The sequence below is a fragment of the Bemisia tabaci genome, chromosome 5 (genome assembly GCF_918797505.1).
Source record: "Bemisia tabaci chromosome 5, PGI_BMITA_v3".
NCBI lineage: Eukaryota > Metazoa > Arthropoda > Insecta > Hemiptera > Aleyrodidae > Bemisia > Bemisia tabaci.
Genome location: NC_092797.1, coordinates 54114992 through 54135240, shown reverse-complemented (window position 1 = coordinate 54135240; position 20249 = coordinate 54114992). Strand labels below are relative to the sequence as shown.

The window sequence follows — 20249 nt, the reverse complement described above, 5'->3', positions numbered from 1 at the left end:
AATTTTGAAACGTCGCAATGGATATACGTGATTTCGCACTTTGGCCATCGATGTGTACCATTAGATCCCCTACACACACAAGTGTTTTTACGGGTGAGCCAAAAATTGAAGTTCCGAATGTGTCAGCTCCACTGGTCACAATAGTATTTTGATGCTTGATTCTTGTAGATTTGCTGAAAATAATTCGATCAAACCAAACAGCAATTTTCTACGTTCAATTTGAATAGAGGTAAAGCGCTTTGAAGAATGCGGTTTATGACGTCATCCACCGCGGAAGTGACGCACCATTGGTTTCTTACACATTGGAAGCATCAATCAGAGAGATATCGACGGCGTAAGTCCGCAATCACATATCTCGTTTGCGATGTCTGAAAATCTCCACCTCTACGTTTTTCCTTTAAAGGAGAAGAAATTGACATCATTCCTTGAAGATTAGGTATGCAGAATTTTCTTCGCACAGAGAAGAAAAATTATGGCAGTTTTAAATAATTGCCGTTGAGTAGTTTTCCGTTTAAAAAATAAAATATGACAGGAAGTCTGCGACCGAATTATGTGATTGCCAACTTACACCGTCGATATACATTTGCACTAGTTTCTCAACGTTTTTGGATGAAGGTACGATGGAAGAAACGAAAGATGACACTACAGCGGTGGATGACGTCGTAAACCGAATTTTTCAAAGCGCAATATCTCGGCCAATATTGAACGTAGGAAGTTGCCGTTTGGACAGATCTTATTACTTTTAACTAATCCACAAGGATCAAGCATGAAAACACGATTCTGTGACCAGCGCAACTGACCTATTGCAAAATGTAGCCCAAATATAAGTCAGAAAGGGCCCCGGTTGGTAATTCGTGTATGTAAAACACGTCGATTAAGCTAAGGCTGAAGGCCGGAAGTAACATGGGACTTACCCTAGTGTAATTGAATCGAAAACCGAAGAAGGGAAGTTGGAAGTTGAAGTTCTTGTGGATTTGGGGCGACGATGCGTGGATGTCCTTCTGGTAGTCGCCGTAGCCGTCGTCACCGCCACGGTCGTAGAACCAGTACAAAAATTCTGATCGGATTTCCCGCAAGCGCTGCTCTGAGATCACGTACAGCGGACCGTCCAAGTACCCGGCCCGCATCGACGGTGGCGCATACCTGTTGTTTCCTGGATCTGGACAAAAAACCGTTGCACTCATCAACAGGGGAAAATAAACCGATGGCCGACGTGCATAACCACATATCTCCATTCCAGTATTTCAAAATATTCGTTCCTATTTTATCTCTTCGAAAATCAAAATGCCAACTTCATAGTTTGAATTTTATGGAAAACATTCTGCCGATGGGATAGAACACTCGAAGAAGTTTTCAAGAGATCGCGTAGACTAGTTTTCCAAAGAAAAAATGAAGTTTGACAGCAAGGAAGTCTGCAACGTCGCAAACAGAGATACGAGGTTTTGTACTTTGGTAGGGGAGTTAGTGGAGCGTCGATTTGAGGAATGTTTCCCTACCTCCTCTTTAACCACAGTGGTCTTAAAGCAAAAAAAATGCGATGAAACTGTACTCAAAAACGGTTTGCAGGGGTGGGTCTATGGTGCATGTGTACTCAAAATCTCGAACAATCAGAGTCTCTGCTGAAATTTTTGGGGTGTAGGTACCACAGTCGCAAAAGTTAAAATTAGACAGTTGATTCTTTCCTTGTAGGTACACAGTGGTCTTGAAGCCGCAAAAACAATGCTACAAAAAGGAACCCAAAACGGTCTGCAGGGGGTGAGTCATAGTACGTGCGCACTCAAAATCGCGAAAAATCAAAATCTTGGCTGATCCTAATTTCGAGATATCGCAATTGAAATTTTCATAGTAAATGCAAGTTTTTTACTGATTTTGATCGGCTTCTTTATTTATTTGTCCATTGAATCGGTCTTGATCGGTTCAAGTTTTCATTTTTCGTTCGACCATGTCGATCAAATGCAGTCCCTCTTGTTACATGCAGACTACCTATCATACTCTTTTTTTCTAACTGTACAATTCGCCTTCTGCTACGTCTGTGGCAATTGTTGTTACGAATATGTTGTGCGTGCTGATTTTGGCCCATTACATACTTGACTCTCTGAAGGCGTTTTATGTGCGAAAGCAAATCGCCTTCAGCTGCGCCTGCGGCAATTGTTGTTACGAGTATGTTGTGCGTGCTGATTTTAGCCCATTACATACTCGACTCTCTGAAGGCGTTTTATGTGCACACCTAGCGCAATCTGTCGGAGAACGAACGAAGTAGGGGTTGAGCGATTCATTCGATCTCACTTCTGTTCATCTCTAACAGGGTGCTCAACTTTCGCAAATTAAACGCATTCAAAGAGTCAAGTATGTAATGAGTTGAGATCAACACGCTCAACATATTCATGACAACAATTTCTGCGGATGCATGCAGCTAAAGGTGAATTGAAAACAACCGTAAAATAATACACGTTGTAAAACATTTTAGCTTATTAATTAATATTGTTACCAAAAGAGAGTTGTACTTCATGGTCTTTTTATGGGGGATTGACGGTCCTGTTGGAGATGAACAGAAATGAGATCGAATGAATCGCTCAATCCCTGCTTCGTTCGTTCTCCGACAGATTGCGCTACGTGTGCACATAAAACGCCTTCAGAGAGTCGAGTATGTAATGGGCTAAAATCAGCACGCACAACATACTCGTAACAACAATTGCTGCAGGCGCAGTTGAAGGCGATTTGCTTTCGCACATAAGACGCCTTCAGAGAGTCAAGTATGTAATGGGCCAAAATCAGCACACACAACATACTCGTAACAACAATTGCCACAGACGTAGCAGAAGGCGAATTGTTCAATTAGAAAAAAAGAGTATGATAGGTAGTCTGCATGTAACGAGAGGGACCGGGACTGCATTTGATCAATATGATCGAACGAAAAATGAAAACGTGAACCGATCAACACCGATTCAATGGACAAATAAATAAAGAAGCTGATCAAAATCAGTGGAAAGCTTGCATTTACAATGAAAAGTTCAATTGCGATATCTCGAAATTAGGATCAGCCAAGATTTTGATTTTTCGCGATTTTGAGTCCACACGTACCCGGGGGGGGGGGGGGGGGGGCTTCAAGATCACTGTTCACAAGAAATTAATCAACCGTCTGCTCTTAAATTTTGTGATTATGGTACCTACACCCCAATGGTGAAATTACCCGGTCCGAAGACTGGGCAAATTCTTTGTCCCGTCTGTGGACAGTTCACCTACGTTTCCCAGTCAGCGAACTGGCCGATGTTCTTGTCCATTCTGTAAACCGGGCAGTAGTGAGCAGCCAGGCCGGTCGTCAATTTTAAATGCAATTCATACGCCAATCCGCGAATGTCCCCCTCTGACCGATTTCTGAAGAATATTTCTCGAGCCTTTTAACGAAACTCAAAAGTATAACAGTACAGTGGTAAACACTTCACAGGTTAAGTAAATGAATTTTACAACCTATTTTTTTTTTAATTCTTCAAAGGTGTTTATTAAAAATTAAAGATATTTTATTGCTCGTATTTTTAGTATCTTGAATGTGCGGATTACATATTCAAAAATTGGAGGCGTTTCCATTTGACACAGACTAGACTGAGTTGATTGTAGCGCCTTGATGCAACTATTCGTGTCCCATGTTTGTGCGTGTTGCATATTTAAAAATTGAAGGCACTTCCGCTTTTCTCACTTCTTCGGCGGAGCGCGAGACTTGTTACTTGAAGCACAGTAATGACATAATGACGGTGTGAGTCGGCAATCATATAACTCGTTTGCGGTGTCTGAAAATCTCCGCCTCTATGTTATCAAGGAGAACAAACTGACATCATTACTTGAAATTTTTGCAGAATTTTCTTGGCACAGGGAAGAAAAGTCACGGCAGTTTTAAAGAATTGCCGTTGTATAGTTTCTCGTCTAAAAAATAAAGTATGATAGGAAGTCTGTAACGTCGCAAACCGAGATACGTGATTGCCGACTTACACCGTCGATAAGTACCTTTGTAGGGGAGAGAATTACTAGCTACCGACACGAGGCCAGAGCATCTAAGGCTAATAATTGAATCGGTCATTCTCAAAAAGACATAAGCGCCAGAAATAAAAACCCGAGGAAATCATTAGAAACTGTAATTATCGACCCGTCTTAAATCGTAGATTACAAAATTATGTGATTAAATTTTTCATAGCTTTAATATTTCAGAACGCTGAAATTTAGAACGAGTCGATTAATTTTTTTTTTTTTTTTTTACTATTTTTTTAGTACTATTTCTGGCGCGTAAGCCTTTTTTAGAGTGACCGATTCCCTACGAATGACCTACAAATACTACGCTGATGGTGAGTTAGTTCATGCAACTATTCGTGTTCCACGGATGTGCGTGTTGCATGTTCAAAATTGTAGGCGCTTTCGCCTTTCTCACCTCCTCAGAATTTCACGCGGTTATATTTGCAGTAACACCCGACTAAAAGAGTACCTACATAGAAAAACTATAGGTATTGCATCTCAATCCTTTCATTACGAAAAAAAATGCCGCTTCCTAATTGGTCAACGAATTTCAAGCTCTCGTGAATTTTCTGATTTTCAAATTGTGAAATAATTTCTGAAAAAAAATTGATAGATTGGTATTCGCAGAGAATCATTCTTTTTCTGTTACTTCCCGCATTCATCCCATCTTCAATAGAACGAATTTCTAATCATCAGTTGTATCGGTTAATTGTGTCCGTCTTGATTTTAGACTCGGTCGACAGTTATGCTCCCCAGTCGGAGGGAGCCTGACCGAACGGTTTTTTTTTTTTAAATATGTGTCATTTATTGTGTGAAGAAAATTCTTGATCGAAAAGTTCAACATGATTCCTTCATTTAATTACAATTTTATTTTAATAAATGTTGAACCAATATATGTGAATCTCCTTTGACCCGCAATTTACGCTATTCTTGCTAGAAAACCAAATGTTCTAATTCAAATTACATTGATTGGTTTATCCATAATTTCTTTTGAAAAAAAAAAAATAGAAAATAAATCCAACGAAAATTCTGCAAAGGCGCAATAAGCGACTTTACTCATCGATATCATGTGCCACCACAGGTTTCGACTGAAACATTCTAAGCTCATCTTTAGAATCCATCTTAACGACTTTTTGTCTTTTTCCGAAAATTCGAATTATTCGATAAGAGCTGTTTTAGTGTAGTGTGATTCAGATGGAAAAGTATTGCAGCGATGTAACTGCCTACATTGCTCATCAGAAAATGCTCATTTCCGGTTCCTAGTGTGAGTCATTTCCGGTTGGTGACATCATTCTTGCTGAGAAAAAGTCGTGATTTCTGACCTAACTACATCAACCTATTTCTTCGGCACCACTGTCCGAGTGGAACTTTTATCAGTAACACTAAAATGTAAAATTTAAAATTATACACTTTAATTAGTCATCAAATGGTTATGTCTCCATTTTCAAAACCTTTTACTTACTAACGGAAGAACTTAGAGAATGTATCGCCTTAAAAGCATTAAGAGATTCAACAACTGAGATATAACGGTTTAGCCCAGGGAAAAAAGGTTATCAACGATTATAAGCAGTTGAGCGATTTGGTATCGGCGTCGGAAGCTATTAACACAACAGATGAGGTGGATTGCATTTTGCAAAAAGGAACCACTAGCATTGCAATGATGCTAAGATTGTGCAACTTCATCCTTTGCAATAAAATTGCGGAAATTGTGAAAAACTATGAAATTTAGATGGTAATTTTTGTCTTAAATTTACAGTTTTTAGCGAGTAAAATAGAAACTATTAAGGGATAATCGGATTTTTCCTCCAAGACAAAAGAAGTTGCACAATCTTAGCAACATTGCAATGCTAGTGGTTCCTTTTCGCAAAATGCAATCCAGGTGTGAAATAGGACACCATCCTTTATGACAATTTGCCAAAGCCCCTTCAAATATTGAAGCTAGGCAACTTCTCTACCACGTTGAGTAAGCACAAGCCTGTCTTGGGCGTTCTCGTATAGAACTGGATGTAGAGTGACTTGATTTAAGCAGAAATATGCTTAAATGTGCCATCTAGAAGATTTACTCCGGAATCAAGGAGGGCAGTGCTTATTATCCTGGAAGGAAGTTGCTTATATCAAGCACAACCCCACTTAATTCAAGAGAAAATCTTCTTGGCAGCAAATTCGAGAATATCTCTGCTTAATTTGAGCCACTTATTTTTCCACCGAGGATTGGAGGCTAGAGACTATAGATTACGGTTGAATCGAAAATCTCCGATTGGTCCATACTTTTTGATCCATCTTTGATTTCAGGATTTGACTAGATTTGTTACTAAGAGAGTCGGGGGAGGGGGAGCTCCTTGTTCCCCCAGATATATTTTCATTGTACGCAGTCGCTCATTACTAGTAAATCTTTTTGAAGGGTGAGTGGATCCTTTGCCCCCACAATGTTTTACCAGCTACGCTTATATTTCACGTAAAGTAATACAGGTCGAAACCATGGGCGGATCCAGCATATTGGCAACATTGTTTTTCTCCATTTAAACCTATGGAAACCTATCGATTCTTGGAAGGGCCAGGTGCTCCGATAAGAATCGATTATTTAACATAGATTTAAATGGAGAGAATGCGGTGTTGCCAAATTGCTGAATCCGCCTTTGGTCGGAACGGATTGAAACTCACCAAAACTTTGAGTGAAGTACGGCCTGACTTGCGGAATGTAGGGTCGGCTGAACTGATTCTGGCCCTGCTGCTGAAAACCGAAATTCTGAGGCGCCCTCCGAGATCTCCGCAACACTACGTCCAAAAATTCCGGATTTTGAGATTGGCACGCCAGGCCTTTCTCACACTGCACCACGTTTTCATCACACGCAGCAACAGAAATCACAAATATATTTATCCATAAGTATTTCAGAATGTTGTATATTCTGTCTTGTCTCGACATTCTGGCCCGTCTTTTGTACCGGTCAAAATTTGAAAAACATTGAGATGGGAAGAAAATTCACAGGTACCCGGGTGACTTCGCCATTTTTGAACGCGCCAAAGCCGTAGTATCACTGCACAGCGGTAACACTTCCCGACGAAATGAGAGATTAATTTTCAGCCTTATTTCCGAAATATCCGGTTGTTTCGAATTTACTGAGGTAAACGATGGAGGTTTAAGAGAGAGATATGTTGAAAAAATTCGAATCAAAAACAAACTAAACACACTTTTTTTTACCCAAAATATCGTCGATAAAATTTAAAAATGCGTTTTTTCCGCGCAGATTTTTGTCCGAAAAATCGATAAAATGTAGAGAACCGCAACTATATTCCACTGCGTATCAAATTTAAACGCACAGATTACTATCCATCAGTATCGGTAGGAAAATACGAGAGAAAACCCAAAATAAAATGAAAAACTGTCCAAAAGTTCGGGGAGACACGGCGATAAAAAATTACTAAATTTATTCGCACAGATCACTACATCAGCTACTATGTTAGTAGTAAAACACGAGATATAACCCAAAATAAAAAATAAAAATAAACGGTCCAAAATTTTGAAAAAACAGGGCGAAAAAAAATCACCGTAAAAGCAGGATTTTTGCACAAATTTGTTTCCTAAAACTAATTATGAATGTTTCGAGGGCCGAAACCTGGGATTCGGGACTCAACGCTGGAACACACCTGTGAAGCACTCATCGTGGCGTTGGCCGGGATGCGGCGCCCATCGGCGGTATTTTATCTTATCTCCGGGACCCACCTCTTGGTCCCACTTGCAGGATCTCCGTCTTCAGAGCCAGCTTTCGAGAGCTTATTCAGACCCGAAAATAAATAATTTTTTTTTTTTTTTTTTCAGATACTATTGCTCGCGGAGCGGGAGGTTTGTACACCTTGACGCGACGATAACGCCTTACTCATGCGTGTTACACAACCCTCTCTTTGCTCACCGCCGAAGGAGATAACGCAGCGACGCGACAGGATGCAGTCCTCTGCGCTTCCGAGCTGAGCTGTCGTGCTAAGGAAAAACGACTTATGAGCAAGCACATGTCGCCACATTTCCGCTGATAAAAGTCGAATTTTTCTCAGACATACACAGAAAAAAAAAAACACATTGGATCTAGAGTCCAGACTCTTGAAAACATTGACAAGAAAAAATACTCTTGATTCAATCAGATTTAAGCTTGAATCAAAAGGAAATCCGCTCAAATTAAGAGGCTTGGTTCTTGATTTAAGCAAAATTCCGATTGAATCAAGAGTATTTTTTCTTGTTGATGTTTTTAAGAGTCTGGACCCTAGATCCAATGTGTTTTTTTCCAGTGTAGTGCAAATTTTTCGTCGATTTTTTTTTAATATCACAATTTACAATTTAACCTAAAGTACAGCTGAAAATGGTTTAAGAAAATAAACACAGATTCACTTTAAAAAAAAAATTGTCTCGAGGAATTTGGCGGCGTCCGAACGATCATACTATGTTTTTCCTTAGCACGGCAGTAAGAATAAATACTGTATGAACATTGAGACGTTCCCGAGTTTCTTATGATAAAATGACGAATTTCCCGGAAAACTTGCGGCTATTTTCCGTTGAAATTTTGTAAAAAGACACTTTCCGATTTGTTTTAATACACCTGAAAATTTCAAGGACAATATTTGTAATTTTCCTCGAGAGTAAATACTTCATTGGAAGAAATTTGCCGCAATATTCGAATAGTCATCCGGCACTCTTCCGAAGCACGGAAGCACACGTACACATCGATGTCCACAGTGCGAAACTACGTATCTCAGATTGCAACGTTGCAGACCTCTGTTAATACTTTATTTTTTTCATTAGAAATATAGCAAACTTAATTTCTTGAAAACTTCCTTGATTCTTCCTCTCTATTAGCAAAATATTCTGTAGAAATTTTGATTACATCGTTTCTTTTCGAAAAATTAAAAGAGGAGCAGAGATTTTGAGACACCGCGACGGAGGTACGTTTTTCAGCCATGGACGTGCTGCAGGATTCTACCATATTCACAAGCGGAGGATACCAAATTCTTCCCGATATATTATTTACTTTTTGAATTATGAATATATTTATGAATATTTTCCCTTGAAATTTTCAGTTATATCAGAATGAAATGTAGAAATTATTCTCCAGAAGTGATACAGCCAGCCTCCAGAAAATGTGTGTTTTATTAGAATACATTTGACAACGTGTGAATGTTCATACGACGTTTGTAATTAGCATATCGGTGAGGAGCGGTACAAAGGGGCGTGAATGATCTATTTTTGATATTTCCCATTTTGAAGCTATGGCAAAGAATCGATTATTAAGGTGCTCGTTGCGAAAACCCTGTTTATCGATCCTTTTCCATAGGTTTAAATGGCAGATCAATCAATTTATCGCAAACCTCGAGGGATGAAAGTCCCCGATAAACCCCAAAGAAGACCCTTCGCCCTGAGGAAAAAAAATCAATCGTACATGTTCAAAGTGGTGACATTTCAATTTATTCCGAACAATACCCCAAAGGAGACTAAAAAAACACACACATTTTAAAAAGTCTATACTCTCTTTAAAAACTCTTTCACTTATTTCTCCATTTTTTTAATTGGAATTCACAAGAGGTAAAATTTAAGTGTACAAAGAGCTAAAATTATTCAGAAAAATATACCTGTTACGGAAGATTTCAAAATTGGACTTTTCCGAGAAAACTTTAAAGAAGAAGCTCGTTATATAATAGTTTTTCTCTCTGTCTTTAAGACTTGCTCGCGTAAATTTTACCGAACGTCTTTTTTAACAGCTAACATCGTTAGAATTCCTTGAGCTCACCGTAGCCCTTGATGAAAGTAAGTACTGAAGTACTTTGAAATTCCTCGACTGTTTGATAGAAACCAATGTTGATGGCGTCAGTTCAAAAACACTACTGAATATACTATATTTCAAAATCTCTCGACTTTATTCCATTTTTAACGAGGAAAATTAATACTGTGCCATAATCATTGCTATTCAATTCTAAGAGGATACAATACGTTCTGTGAAAAAATCACGACAATTTCAGTCGATTTATGCTCTAAGTCTAGAGAATAAAAAGTTAAGGTGTCTAAAGACAGACAAATACTTGATTATATCATTTTTCGTCACATTCAATCATCAAAAAAGTTTGCAATTAGATCACATCTTTGAACTTACCAAACTAGACTGAAGAACTTTAGAGTTCCTTCAATTTCAACGAACGCAATATATGATACACTCATCCAGTATTTTGCTATGGTTCCGCTAGGTAGCAGCACCGTCGTGGACCTGCAAGAATTCTTAACCTCACATTTTGCCAATGTTTACAAATGTGATACACGTGTTGATCCTTGATCGAAATTGTAATTCGTGACAATCATGATGGAAAATACTGTGACTTCTGACGTCCTATACGAAAAGAAAGCCGTAAGTCAAACGAAAAACTGCCCAAATTTCCTCTTTTACTCTGTTACTTATTTTTCAAGTCAGCATTTCAGTTGGTACTGATTTGCAACATCCATGTCCAACTTCAAGCGAAGCTTATCCATTTCTGCGAACCCATTACTCTACTCCTTCCTGCTTCCAGTTTTAAGCATTACTCTCGACCATATAATGTAGAAATAGTGCCTTAAAATTCCAGTTTGTTGTTCCTGTTGTAAAAATTCCTCAATGCTGAGTAACTATTTGTGCGTCGCTCTGTCCTCGAAGTACTTCTTAGTTCTTCGTGTTTTTCCAACTCTTCCGTCTAAATGTTAGAACAAAGCTTCGGCATGAAATGATGAGATCAAAAGACCTACTAATTTGAGAACGTAGATAAGAATGTATTGCTGCCTAACAATTTTGCTTGGCACTCCCGCATGTATCCCGGCATATTCTCTAAATTCATTATGAAATTTTATTAGCAAGTTTCCCATCAGCAAAATTTAGTAGTAAGTAGGTAATGGAAAATGGGAAAACAGGAATTGAGTTTTACAGTTTGCTGATGATACCTACCATCTCACTGTCCTTGTAAGCACCGAGTATTATGATGAAAATATTCGTAATCTTGCACAGTTGTCAGGAACTCGGTGTAAGATGAATTATATAATTTAAGGTAGGAGTGAATTTCTTGTCATGAAAAAACTGTGATGTTTGAGCTTTTGTACCTATCCATAAGTTAATTAATTTATTTACTTACATCAATTCTTGAAGCTCCCCCCCCCCCCCCCCCAGATAAAGCTTGCGCATCGTATGTTGAGACAAACGTCAATCTCCGATTAGCTCTGAATTCGCACCACTCAACAGGCAAATACATGTAGTTAGGTGGCACTACAAGTGAATGGTGACATAAACAATTCTTTGAAGTTTGTCTCAACATACAATGCACGAGCTTTAAGTCGGCAGTTCTTTCACTTTTGACTCCTGTTTGTCGTCAATGAATACGAGTATTTTGGCATGTAAGTACATTTGCTCTCAATCAATGCTTTTGGACAGCAGCGGTGTAACCATCTGCAAATGATGGTCAATTTAGAATCTTTTTATAAATTTAATCTGCTTTGCTCTTGTTTTCAGGAGAAATGGATCAATCGTCAAAGAATTTTAGTATTTGCATCCCCAGGTATATCTCACATAGATCGTCATCTGATGAAAGATTTACTGTCAATGATGCCTCATTCCCGATATGGTTCAAAAATGGAAAAGAAAAAGAAATTATTTGAATTAAATGAGGTAAGAAATGTTTTATCTTCACTGAATATCAAAATATATATTTTTATTATTCACTTCCTGCACAGTTTTCATGCCTCAAGGTACGGAACCTAAGGCGTGTCTTTCTACGGCATCTGGATGCCGGCGGAAAACGCTGCTTTCGAGTCGAGGGTGAGAAGACGCTCACATTTTGGAGCACGGCACCTAAGGAGCGAGATTGGTGGATTTTTTCCGCTGCGTCCACCGTCAATTTCTCGAATTTCTTTTGATCGAACCAGTATGTTCTGAGACGCGAAAATGATCAGACGCGCTTTTTCAGGAGGGTACGGATTCGATTGACAAAAATCGACCGAAAAATGGAAATGGAAATCGATCGACACTGATTCGATGGAAAAATTATTAACAAACCGGTGGCGATTTGATCGATGCGAAACAATTGACACTGATTTGATCGACACCAAATTTTATAAAAACCCTTATCAATTCAATCGACATGACTCGATCAAAAAACCAAAACATCAACCGATCGACGTGATTCGATCGACTCACAGCTTTGTCAGTCGATTCACAGCTTTTGTTGTTCGATTCACGCCTTTTGTTGATCGATTCACGGGTCGGTTGATCGAACTCAAGACTTAACACATTGAAACGTCGGTAGGATAGACAGCAGACTAAGCAAAACTAGTCAACGTCTCCGTCCCAATCTGTTGGCGACAGATCAGAGCGTCTCTCTGCCGCTAAAGTGCCGTCTTCACGCTAGACCATCAGGCAGATTCATCGGCGTCTGGACGCCATAAATATGCGCCGTAGGTTCCTTACCTTTCATTGCTCAAAAGAGATAGGCTAATAGTTTGTAATCTGTGGAGTGACTTATCGACGGTGTAAGTTGGCAATCACATAACTCGTTTGCGGTGTCTGATAATATTAGCCTCTATGTTATTTTCTTAAAGGAGAACAAATTGACATCATTCCTTGAAGTTTTTCCAAAATTTTCTTTGCACAGAGAAGAAAAATCAAGGCAGCTTTAAAGAATTGCTGCTAAGAAGTTTTTCGTTTAAAAAATAAAGTATGACAGGAAGTCTGCGACGTCGCAAACCGAGCTATGTGATTGCCGACTTACACCATTGTTATGTTGTTGAAGATGATTTTTCACGATTTCTGGCGTAGTCAAACTGGCGTGCAATATGCCGTTTGCCAGTTTGACCAAATCAGAAATATTGACAAAACACCCTACGTATGATTAAAGTAGTAGGTATCTCTGTAATTGGTTAGTATAGAATTAGTTAGTTCTGTTTCAAGAAGGTATATTTATTTTTTACAGTTAATCGTAATGCTCAAAGTTAGCATTGGTACAAATGTATTTTCAAGCATTTATCGTTTGTTTTTTTTTTTTTTTTTTTTTTTTTTTTTTTTGTCCCCCAAATACAAGGAAATTGAAGCAAGTTTTAACTTTTGGAATCAATATTGCTATAAAGTAGCATTTTCAATAAATAAAAAAAAAAAATGATCTATCGATCCTCACAGATTATTTTTGTGCGTGTAGTAAGGAAGACTGGTTATAATATCGCAATAGATGTGCTATTTATAGCAATCAATAGACTAATTTAGTGACTACTTTATTTGATATGTGATACATTCAATCATTGGTTCCACCCAAAAAAAATTGACTGTTTTGATATCAATGGTTTCGCTGTGCTTTTTAAGGGCACCAAAATTGAATGACGATTTATCGAGTAACGTAACCACTAAATCTGTCCATACCCAATGCTAGGGTACCTAAAGTATCTCTATTTCTTAAATCCACTGTTCATCAGTAGTCAATTCATTTTTTGTTACAGATATGCAAATCAGAAAACTGCAACAAATGCATTCTGTTTGAAGGCAGACTAAGAAGAGATTTGTACATGTGGATTTCAAATATCAAAGGAGGACCCTCAGCAAAGTTTTTAGTTGAAAGCGGTGAGTGCCTAATCGTTGTGTCTGTTCAATATTAGTGAAACAGCAGCCTTGTCTGGATTTCTGTTCGTCATTTACTAGGCATACATTTGTCGAGTCATTTTGTTCAAAAAGATAAACCTCTAGAACACAATTTATTGAAGTAAGTCTACCTCCGGAGTAAACCAACATTGATGTGTACCTAGTGCAAATTTCGCCGAAATTATTGCAACATTGGAAATGCGCTTCAAACTCCTTCCGCTAATTTTCTCTCCTTCCTTTCCTTTCTCGTTGCCTTGCCCAGCAATCCTCCTCGGGCTAAGTCCAAAATCGGAGGCTGGGTAAATGTTTGTTCTGCCACTTTTCGAATGGCGCTCTTGCCACCTACCCTTTTTTCTCTGCTAATTAGAGCTTTCTAGCCAATTGATCATTCATATCCTAAATATCCCCACAAATTTATGCTATTATTTTTTTTAATCTTCTGTTTCAGTATTCACTTTGAGAGAAATGCGACTTACGGGTAACTGCTTGAAAGGATCACGGCCACTCCTTTCTTTTGATGAAAATTTTAATAAGTATCCTCACTACGCTGTCTTAAAAGAATTATTCATTCAGGTATGAAATTAAGCTGCCATGTAATATTTCTCTCAGTACCGTCTCAAACCATATACATGGAAATCCCATAAATTCTTTTTAGGATGAGGGAAAAATACATAGGTATCGATTACATCAGAATAAAAATACTAGTGTGTCTGTCGATGGTGAAACTACTAGACTATGCATCTCGTTTGTGGTGTTTAAAAATCTCCGCTCCCGTTTAATTTTTTTGAAGGAGAACAAATCAGTATCATCACTTGAAATTTTCACAGAGTTTTCTTTGCACCGGAAGTTTTCAAGAATTGACGTCGAGTAGTTTTTCATTTAAAAAATAAAGTATCACAGGAAGTCTACAATGTTGCAAACCGAGATACGTGGTCTGGTCGTTTAACTGTAGATATTTAATTTTTAACTTACCCTTTGAAACTTTTCTGCTATTTTTTTTTAAAAAACAATACATACTTGCATTCACAGTGAGATTGCAAAGTTTTAACATTTACCTTGCTGAAATAGTAAAATTTTTCCACCTCGGCAGAGCCAGCTCATTAAAATTTTTAAATGCTAGAACTGGGGAAAGAAAAGAAGAGACAACTGTCACATCCAAAAATTGCACCATTCAACAGATATTTACATGCTAGCCAATTGGCCAACTGATGATTGATGCACCCAGACTGATGTGACTTATGTCTCTTCTTTTCTTTCCCCAGTTCTATTATTAGTTGATCACAATCAATAAACTTCTCATCTTATTTCCAGGTTTTTGGTGTTCCAAGATATCATCCAAAAAGCCACCCATTTGTAGATCACGTCATTACTTTCTCCGTTCTCGACAATAGGATATGGTTCCGCAACTACCAAGTTCTGGCAGAAGATGGTGCATTAATTGAAATCGGTTGGTATTTTCCTCAGCTCACTCTAGATTTTTTGTATGTGTATCTGTACAAGATACTATTATATTGTACCAAGATTTCATTAAAATTTCAAATCTAAAAGTTTGGCCGGAAAGATAAACATTAAATTATTATATTTTTTTTAATTTTTTTAAAATTCCCTTTGGGATATCCCATGAGCTTACAGACAATATTAAAAATATCTCCATAGTAAGGCTTGATGCCAAAGCAAAAGAAACATTTTCTTGCCAAGACTTTTTTTCTGGTCTTCTCATTTTGTGAATTATTCTTCTGACAAATTTGTCTGAAAGAAACTTATATTTGGGACCACATCTGTGAAAAGAGACATAAATTAATAGCAAAAATTCTCCCTCACTTCTTGCAAACGCATAGAGGAAACAAACTGGAATTTTTGGCGAAAGTTGAACCCTGAAAGTTAAAAAATTGAAGGAGATAATATGAGCCCTAAAGTCCAAAGGCAAAAATCGTGGGTTGTAGAGAAACATTATTTATCTAAGTTTTAAAAAACTTTACGGAAAATTTTCCCCGGAAAGATATGATCCTTATAATCACATTTGATGCTGTAACACAGACTTTCGCTTCTGGTCTCATCTTAGTAGATTTTTTTGTCAATTTAGGTTTCCCCGACCTAATTTTACAATCAATCAGACATGATACCTAGACTTCTTCTCAATCACTTAATCTTTCATTTTAGCTCAAGAACTTTTTCATGTTTTTAACTTTTCACTTTCATTTTATTTTAAAGATTTCATTGTTTAATTTTCAGGTCCTAGGTTTTCCTTAAATCCCATCAAGATTTTCAACGATAGTTTTGGAGGAGACACACTGTGGACGAATCCTACTTATATCTCCCCTGCTAAGGTAACTTTCTCATTGAATTTGACAGTGCTTATTTCAACATTCCTGCAATTCTCTTCAAAGAGAGTGATCACAAAAACTCAAATTTTAGCTTCCTCATCTGTTGAATTTTTTTTAGCACTGAAATCTAAAGTGATTTTCTAATCGTGAAGTAATTTTACCCCCAGAAAGTTACTCACTTCCTTCTTTTATCTGCAGCTTTGATCGTCATTTGGACTGCGCTAAGCAGAAAGGAATGAAGCCACATCAGCCGTTTCCAAATTTAATTGGACAATTTAATTTTTTACATGAAAACGGTTGTGCGGATTTTTGTGCAAATTTCAGTGAATTTTCTGCATAGTATGACGAAAATTCCTTAAAATTTTCAAAGAAATCTGCACCAATTTTCTCTTGTGACGAATTGAATTGCTCACTTAAATTTGGTTATAGCTAATGTGGCTCGGTTCCTTTCTGCTAAACGCGGTCCACTTTTGGGGGAGTAATTGTCATATCCCTTTGACGCTGATGAAAATTATTCTCCCCAATCTTTTTCATTTTTACCTACAAATGTGCAAGTGTCTGCAAAGTAAGGAATCTTAGCCCCCACTGGCAGCCAGTCAGCCAGTAGTCATAGCAACATCTAAGTAGATTAAGTTTCTTGTCCTTTCAAATGCAAAACTACCGGATCAATTTTACATTGTTGTATTTGGGCAGACTATTCCATTTTGCGAGAAAATCCTCATCGTCAAAAGCAGGAGGAAAAATGGCGTGTTTTCTGACTTTTTAGTTTACTTAGTGTTGGGGATGTTCAGAGTAGTATGATTGATTTTTATCCTATTATTTTTCCAGTATCGTCAACAGTTGAAGAAAGCCGCCGGAGAAAAATATGTTAGCAAAAAAATAGCAAAGGAAGTCAAACTAGAGACAAAAGCTCAGTGCGCAGAATCTTATGCTACGAATCCCACTGACCTCGTTTTCTCCGCAGAAGTCCCAGAAGAAATCAATGAAGCGTTCAAGAAAGTTCCTTTCACAAGTCTAACTACCGAAGAAAAGAAACGGGAATTGACCAAACGGGAAATCTTACGAATGAAACAGAAGTTAATCCTGAAAGCCCAGGCAAAGGAACAGATGAAGAAGGAATTAAAAAAGAAAAAGGGTGGAAAACTTAAGTTGAAGAAGAAAAATGTTAAGAAAAATCAGAAAGCAAAAAGTCAAAAAGCACAAGCCGCTAAGAATGCCAAAAAGAGCACGGCAAAGAAGACAGGCAAAAACCGAAAACCACTGAAAAGCAAATGAGTTTCTATAAGATTTTATGTTTTGTGATAATATTTTTTACTTCGATTAGTGACTGTTAGCTTGATGTCAGCAGTTAACTATTAATGCCTTTTTTTTCTTTTCTTAAGAGATCACTTTTTTAAAATCAATCTGGGCATTATTATTTCGATTGATATCAGAATCGTTCTGTTTTATCACAGTTTTTGAGTTTCATGCTCTGAATTCAAAACAATCGGATCCATAGTGAAGAAATTCTTATCTGAATAGTATTATTCACAAAATATATTTAAGAAAACACAAACAAAGATAAAAGTATGGTAGACAATACTGTGATCGTTCTGTAAGACTGAGGGAGAAGCAGGAACTACCCCACTGATTGAGAAATGTGTTGAGGCAACCCTGTTGAAGGGACAATCTTATCTTTAAACACTAGCAAAGAGGCGATTTGCCCCTTTGTAGCGTTTCCTTGTGCCTCTTGGTCTTGGAGTGGGTCCTGCGATGCTTTCACTCTCGCAGCTATATCTGTGAAATGTTTTCTGCTCTAATAACAATTTTATACCTTTGCACTTCTTAATACCTGAAATTTTCAATTTTGAAGTCATTTTTGCCTCTCAAATGAATGCACACTTATTCTTTATGATTTTCATTTTCTAAATGAAAAAAGTCAATTTACACCCAATAACTGTCATAAACCTGAAAAACACCAGCACTAATATGTAGAAAAAAGAAAGAATCATGTAAGGATCCACTTTCAGGAGAACTCAGTGTCTAAAGAAGAAATTTACTGAAACTGGCAAAAGCCGCAAGAAGAAAAAGTATGTTGCTGTCATCTCAATGTATTTCAATACCTTTCAGTGTTGTAGTTTGTGTCTATGTTCTATCAACTGAACTTCCTCTTAATCAAGTGTGATGATTCATCCTTTCTTATATCAATTAAAAATTGTTTTAATAAAGAAAATACTCTTTCTAAATCTGTTTCCTGCTGTTCAATATTAAACTCCTAGGATCACTAGATAGTCATTTAAATCAATCAAGGTCTGTGTATTTAAGAAATTTGCATCTATCGTTTCCTACATGGATCTCTTGCATGCTATAGAAATTTTGCATTTTTAGTTCTTTAGCCTGTGCAAAATATTATGTAAACGTAATGGTGAAAGTAGGTGATCTTTACATTAACAGTCTCATCTTTAAGGGTTTTTTTTTTTTTTAATTTGAGAGTTTTCCAGAAAAAATAGCAGTACCATGAAGTTTCTCGCAAAATTTTGTGTAGGATTATGGAACTTTAATTATGAGTAAATGCCTATTCCTGTGGCATGCAAGAGCTACATTTTTTGTGTTGCCCTGTCAATTTTCTTTGAGATCATAAATCTTTTCCAAGCAGAATTTAGTTTTAATCATTGAGAAATACATCATTCACATTTTACAAAGTTTCAACTCGGCAATTTAAGGTAGCAATTCTATAAAGGTGCAATTAAGGTGACGATTCTTGAAAAAGAAAATGAGGTAATACCTAGTGACGTATTTCCTGGCATGATCCTTGTAACAAATGCAGTGCTTAGAAGTATGTAATTTCAGGAAAAATTTACTTTCCTAATTTGAATCTTAGATCTAATTTTTTTGGATCTATCGTTAACCAGCCCGCCCACAATTTTGCTCTCCATCAACAAAAATGTTTGATTTTAAAGTAGAAAACTTTAAAACCTTAATCTCAACAACACTTATGCAAATTGTCTACCATGTTTTATGTTAATGGATGAAAACTGACTGTTTTTGTCCATTCAATTTTGCTCAACTTTTTTTTTAGTTCTCAAACAATACTCCAAAAAAACTCAGTCCTCGCAAATTTTTTAACTTTGAGAAAAAACGCGAGAGCAGAATTATCGATAGACTGTATTGGAGCAGACAGGCAGCAAATTAAAAAATTGAGATGTTCATCATTTTCAAAGTCAACTAAGTGTATACTTTCTTCAAAACAACTTAACATCAATTCACTTTTCGTCTCAGCAGTGCAGTTCGAAAATCCACTGCCTTATACTTTTCAATTTTTTACGCAATTTTCTCATTTGCTCATCAATATAGGTACATTCAAGCGTATTACCTTGAATGCTTGAGATTACTAAAAAATTATGTTGAAAAGATTGATTACTTAAGTCAAATTATCAACAAATTAATTCATTGGATTTTATATTATTCAAGCAGCTCATTAAATCCTTTCCCTCTCATCCTCTCCCCTTTTTTTCTTTTGTTTTCTTGTTAGTATTTTCATACTTGTGCAATTAAATAGTTAAAAAAGAAGGCATCATGGTTCGCACAATATCTGAGCTGAACTCCCAGTGCTCGAGTTCTGCGCCTCTTCGCATAACGTACCCAAATCAAGGTCCTAGACCAGGAAACAAATAAACCGGGACAGTGCTACTTCTTTTTCAAATGGAAACCAATGGGCATTATTTTTTAAAATTTGTATTGATTTTTCTTCGCAGGTAGATAAGTGCAGAAATTCTGATTTAAAAATTTCTGACCAAGGTGTTCATTGGTTTCCTTAAAAATTCAGTCGGCCAACAGTAAGTAAGTAATTTATTTTCACAATCAAAATATTTAATATGTGTAAATTCCTACCATCGGTCACCCTAATCAGATAAGTGTATTCATGAATAAGCCACAAATGAAATGTCCCTACTGTGAAAGGAACTCATTGTCACTTTGATCCCGTAAATTTCAAATTACCCGCCCATTCCACACACTTGCCAAATGCGGTGTTGCCGCTCCATGAACTCAAGTATTTTTTATCGAAGAGAAGAAGAAGAACTGTACTATCACAACAAATAATTTTCATGAGCTTTTCTTTGTGACAACTTTCTTCCTAAATTTTATTTTTGTACGGGAAATAAATGTCCCCAGACTGAGTGTTTTGTGTTTAGCCCTATCTTTCAATTCGTGTAGTATTTATCAGCATTGAGCCTTTAAATTATTGCTGCCCTCAAGTCAAGTAACCTTTCAAGTTGACAGTTGCCGCAGCAGAGTGACTGAAATAGTCTAAAATGTAAGTTTGTTT

General features: G+C 37.2%; 3 protein-coding genes across 4 annotated transcripts in view; 2 read left to right on the top strand and 1 right to left on the bottom strand.

The window, feature by feature from the left end:
- Nucleotides 1-7666, bottom strand: part of mesh (sushi domain containing 2 mesh) — a 42423-nt gene extending 34757 nt beyond the window's left edge. The window contains exons 1-2 of one of the 2 annotated variants that reach the window (XM_072300947.1): nucleotides 6664-7666; nucleotides 915-1159 (exon numbers count right to left, since the gene is read on the bottom strand). In XM_072300947.1, coding sequence (XP_072157048.1) covers nucleotides 915-1159; nucleotides 6664-6925 — 507 coding nt within the window. In that variant the 5' untranslated portion in view covers nucleotides 6926-7666. The remainder of the gene's footprint in view (nucleotides 1-914; nucleotides 1160-6663) is intronic. The other variant, XM_072300948.1, reaches the window with a different exon arrangement.
- Nucleotides 7667-10234: 2568 nt separating this feature from the next.
- LOC109039874 (ribosome biogenesis protein BRX1 homolog) lies at nucleotides 10235-18168 on the top strand. Its single transcript, XM_019055577.2, has 7 exons — nucleotides 10235-10382; nucleotides 11508-11663; nucleotides 13481-13601; nucleotides 14068-14192; nucleotides 14931-15066; nucleotides 15852-15946; nucleotides 16772-18168. Exons 1-7 carry the CDS (start codon nucleotides 10335-10337, stop codon nucleotides 17216-17218), a joined length of 1128 nt encoding a protein of 375 aa, XP_018911122.1. The 5' UTR covers nucleotides 10235-10334; the 3' UTR covers nucleotides 17219-18168.
- Nucleotides 18169-19982: 1814 nt separating this feature from the next.
- LOC109039866 (WW domain-binding protein 4) overlaps nucleotides 19983-20249 on the top strand; it is a 33926-nt gene continuing 33659 nt past the window's right edge. The window contains exon 1 of the mRNA XM_019055564.2: nucleotides 19983-20237. Coding sequence (XP_018911109.1) covers nucleotides 20236-20237 — 2 coding nt within the window. The 5' untranslated portion in view covers nucleotides 19983-20235. The remainder of the gene's footprint in view (nucleotides 20238-20249) is intronic.

Coding starts and splice junctions, on each gene's coding strand:
- LOC109039874 (XM_019055577.2), top strand. CDS start 10,335: ATGATGGAAAATACTGTGACTTCTGACGTCCTATACGAAAAGAAAGCC. Junction 10,383..11,507: donor TCCTATACGAAAAGAAAGCC/GTAAGTCAAACG, acceptor TCTTGTTTTCAG/GAGAAATGGATCAATCGTCA. Junction 15,067..15,851: donor TGGTGCATTAATTGAAATCG/GTTGGTATTTTC, acceptor TTTAATTTTCAG/GTCCTAGGTTTTCCTTAAAT.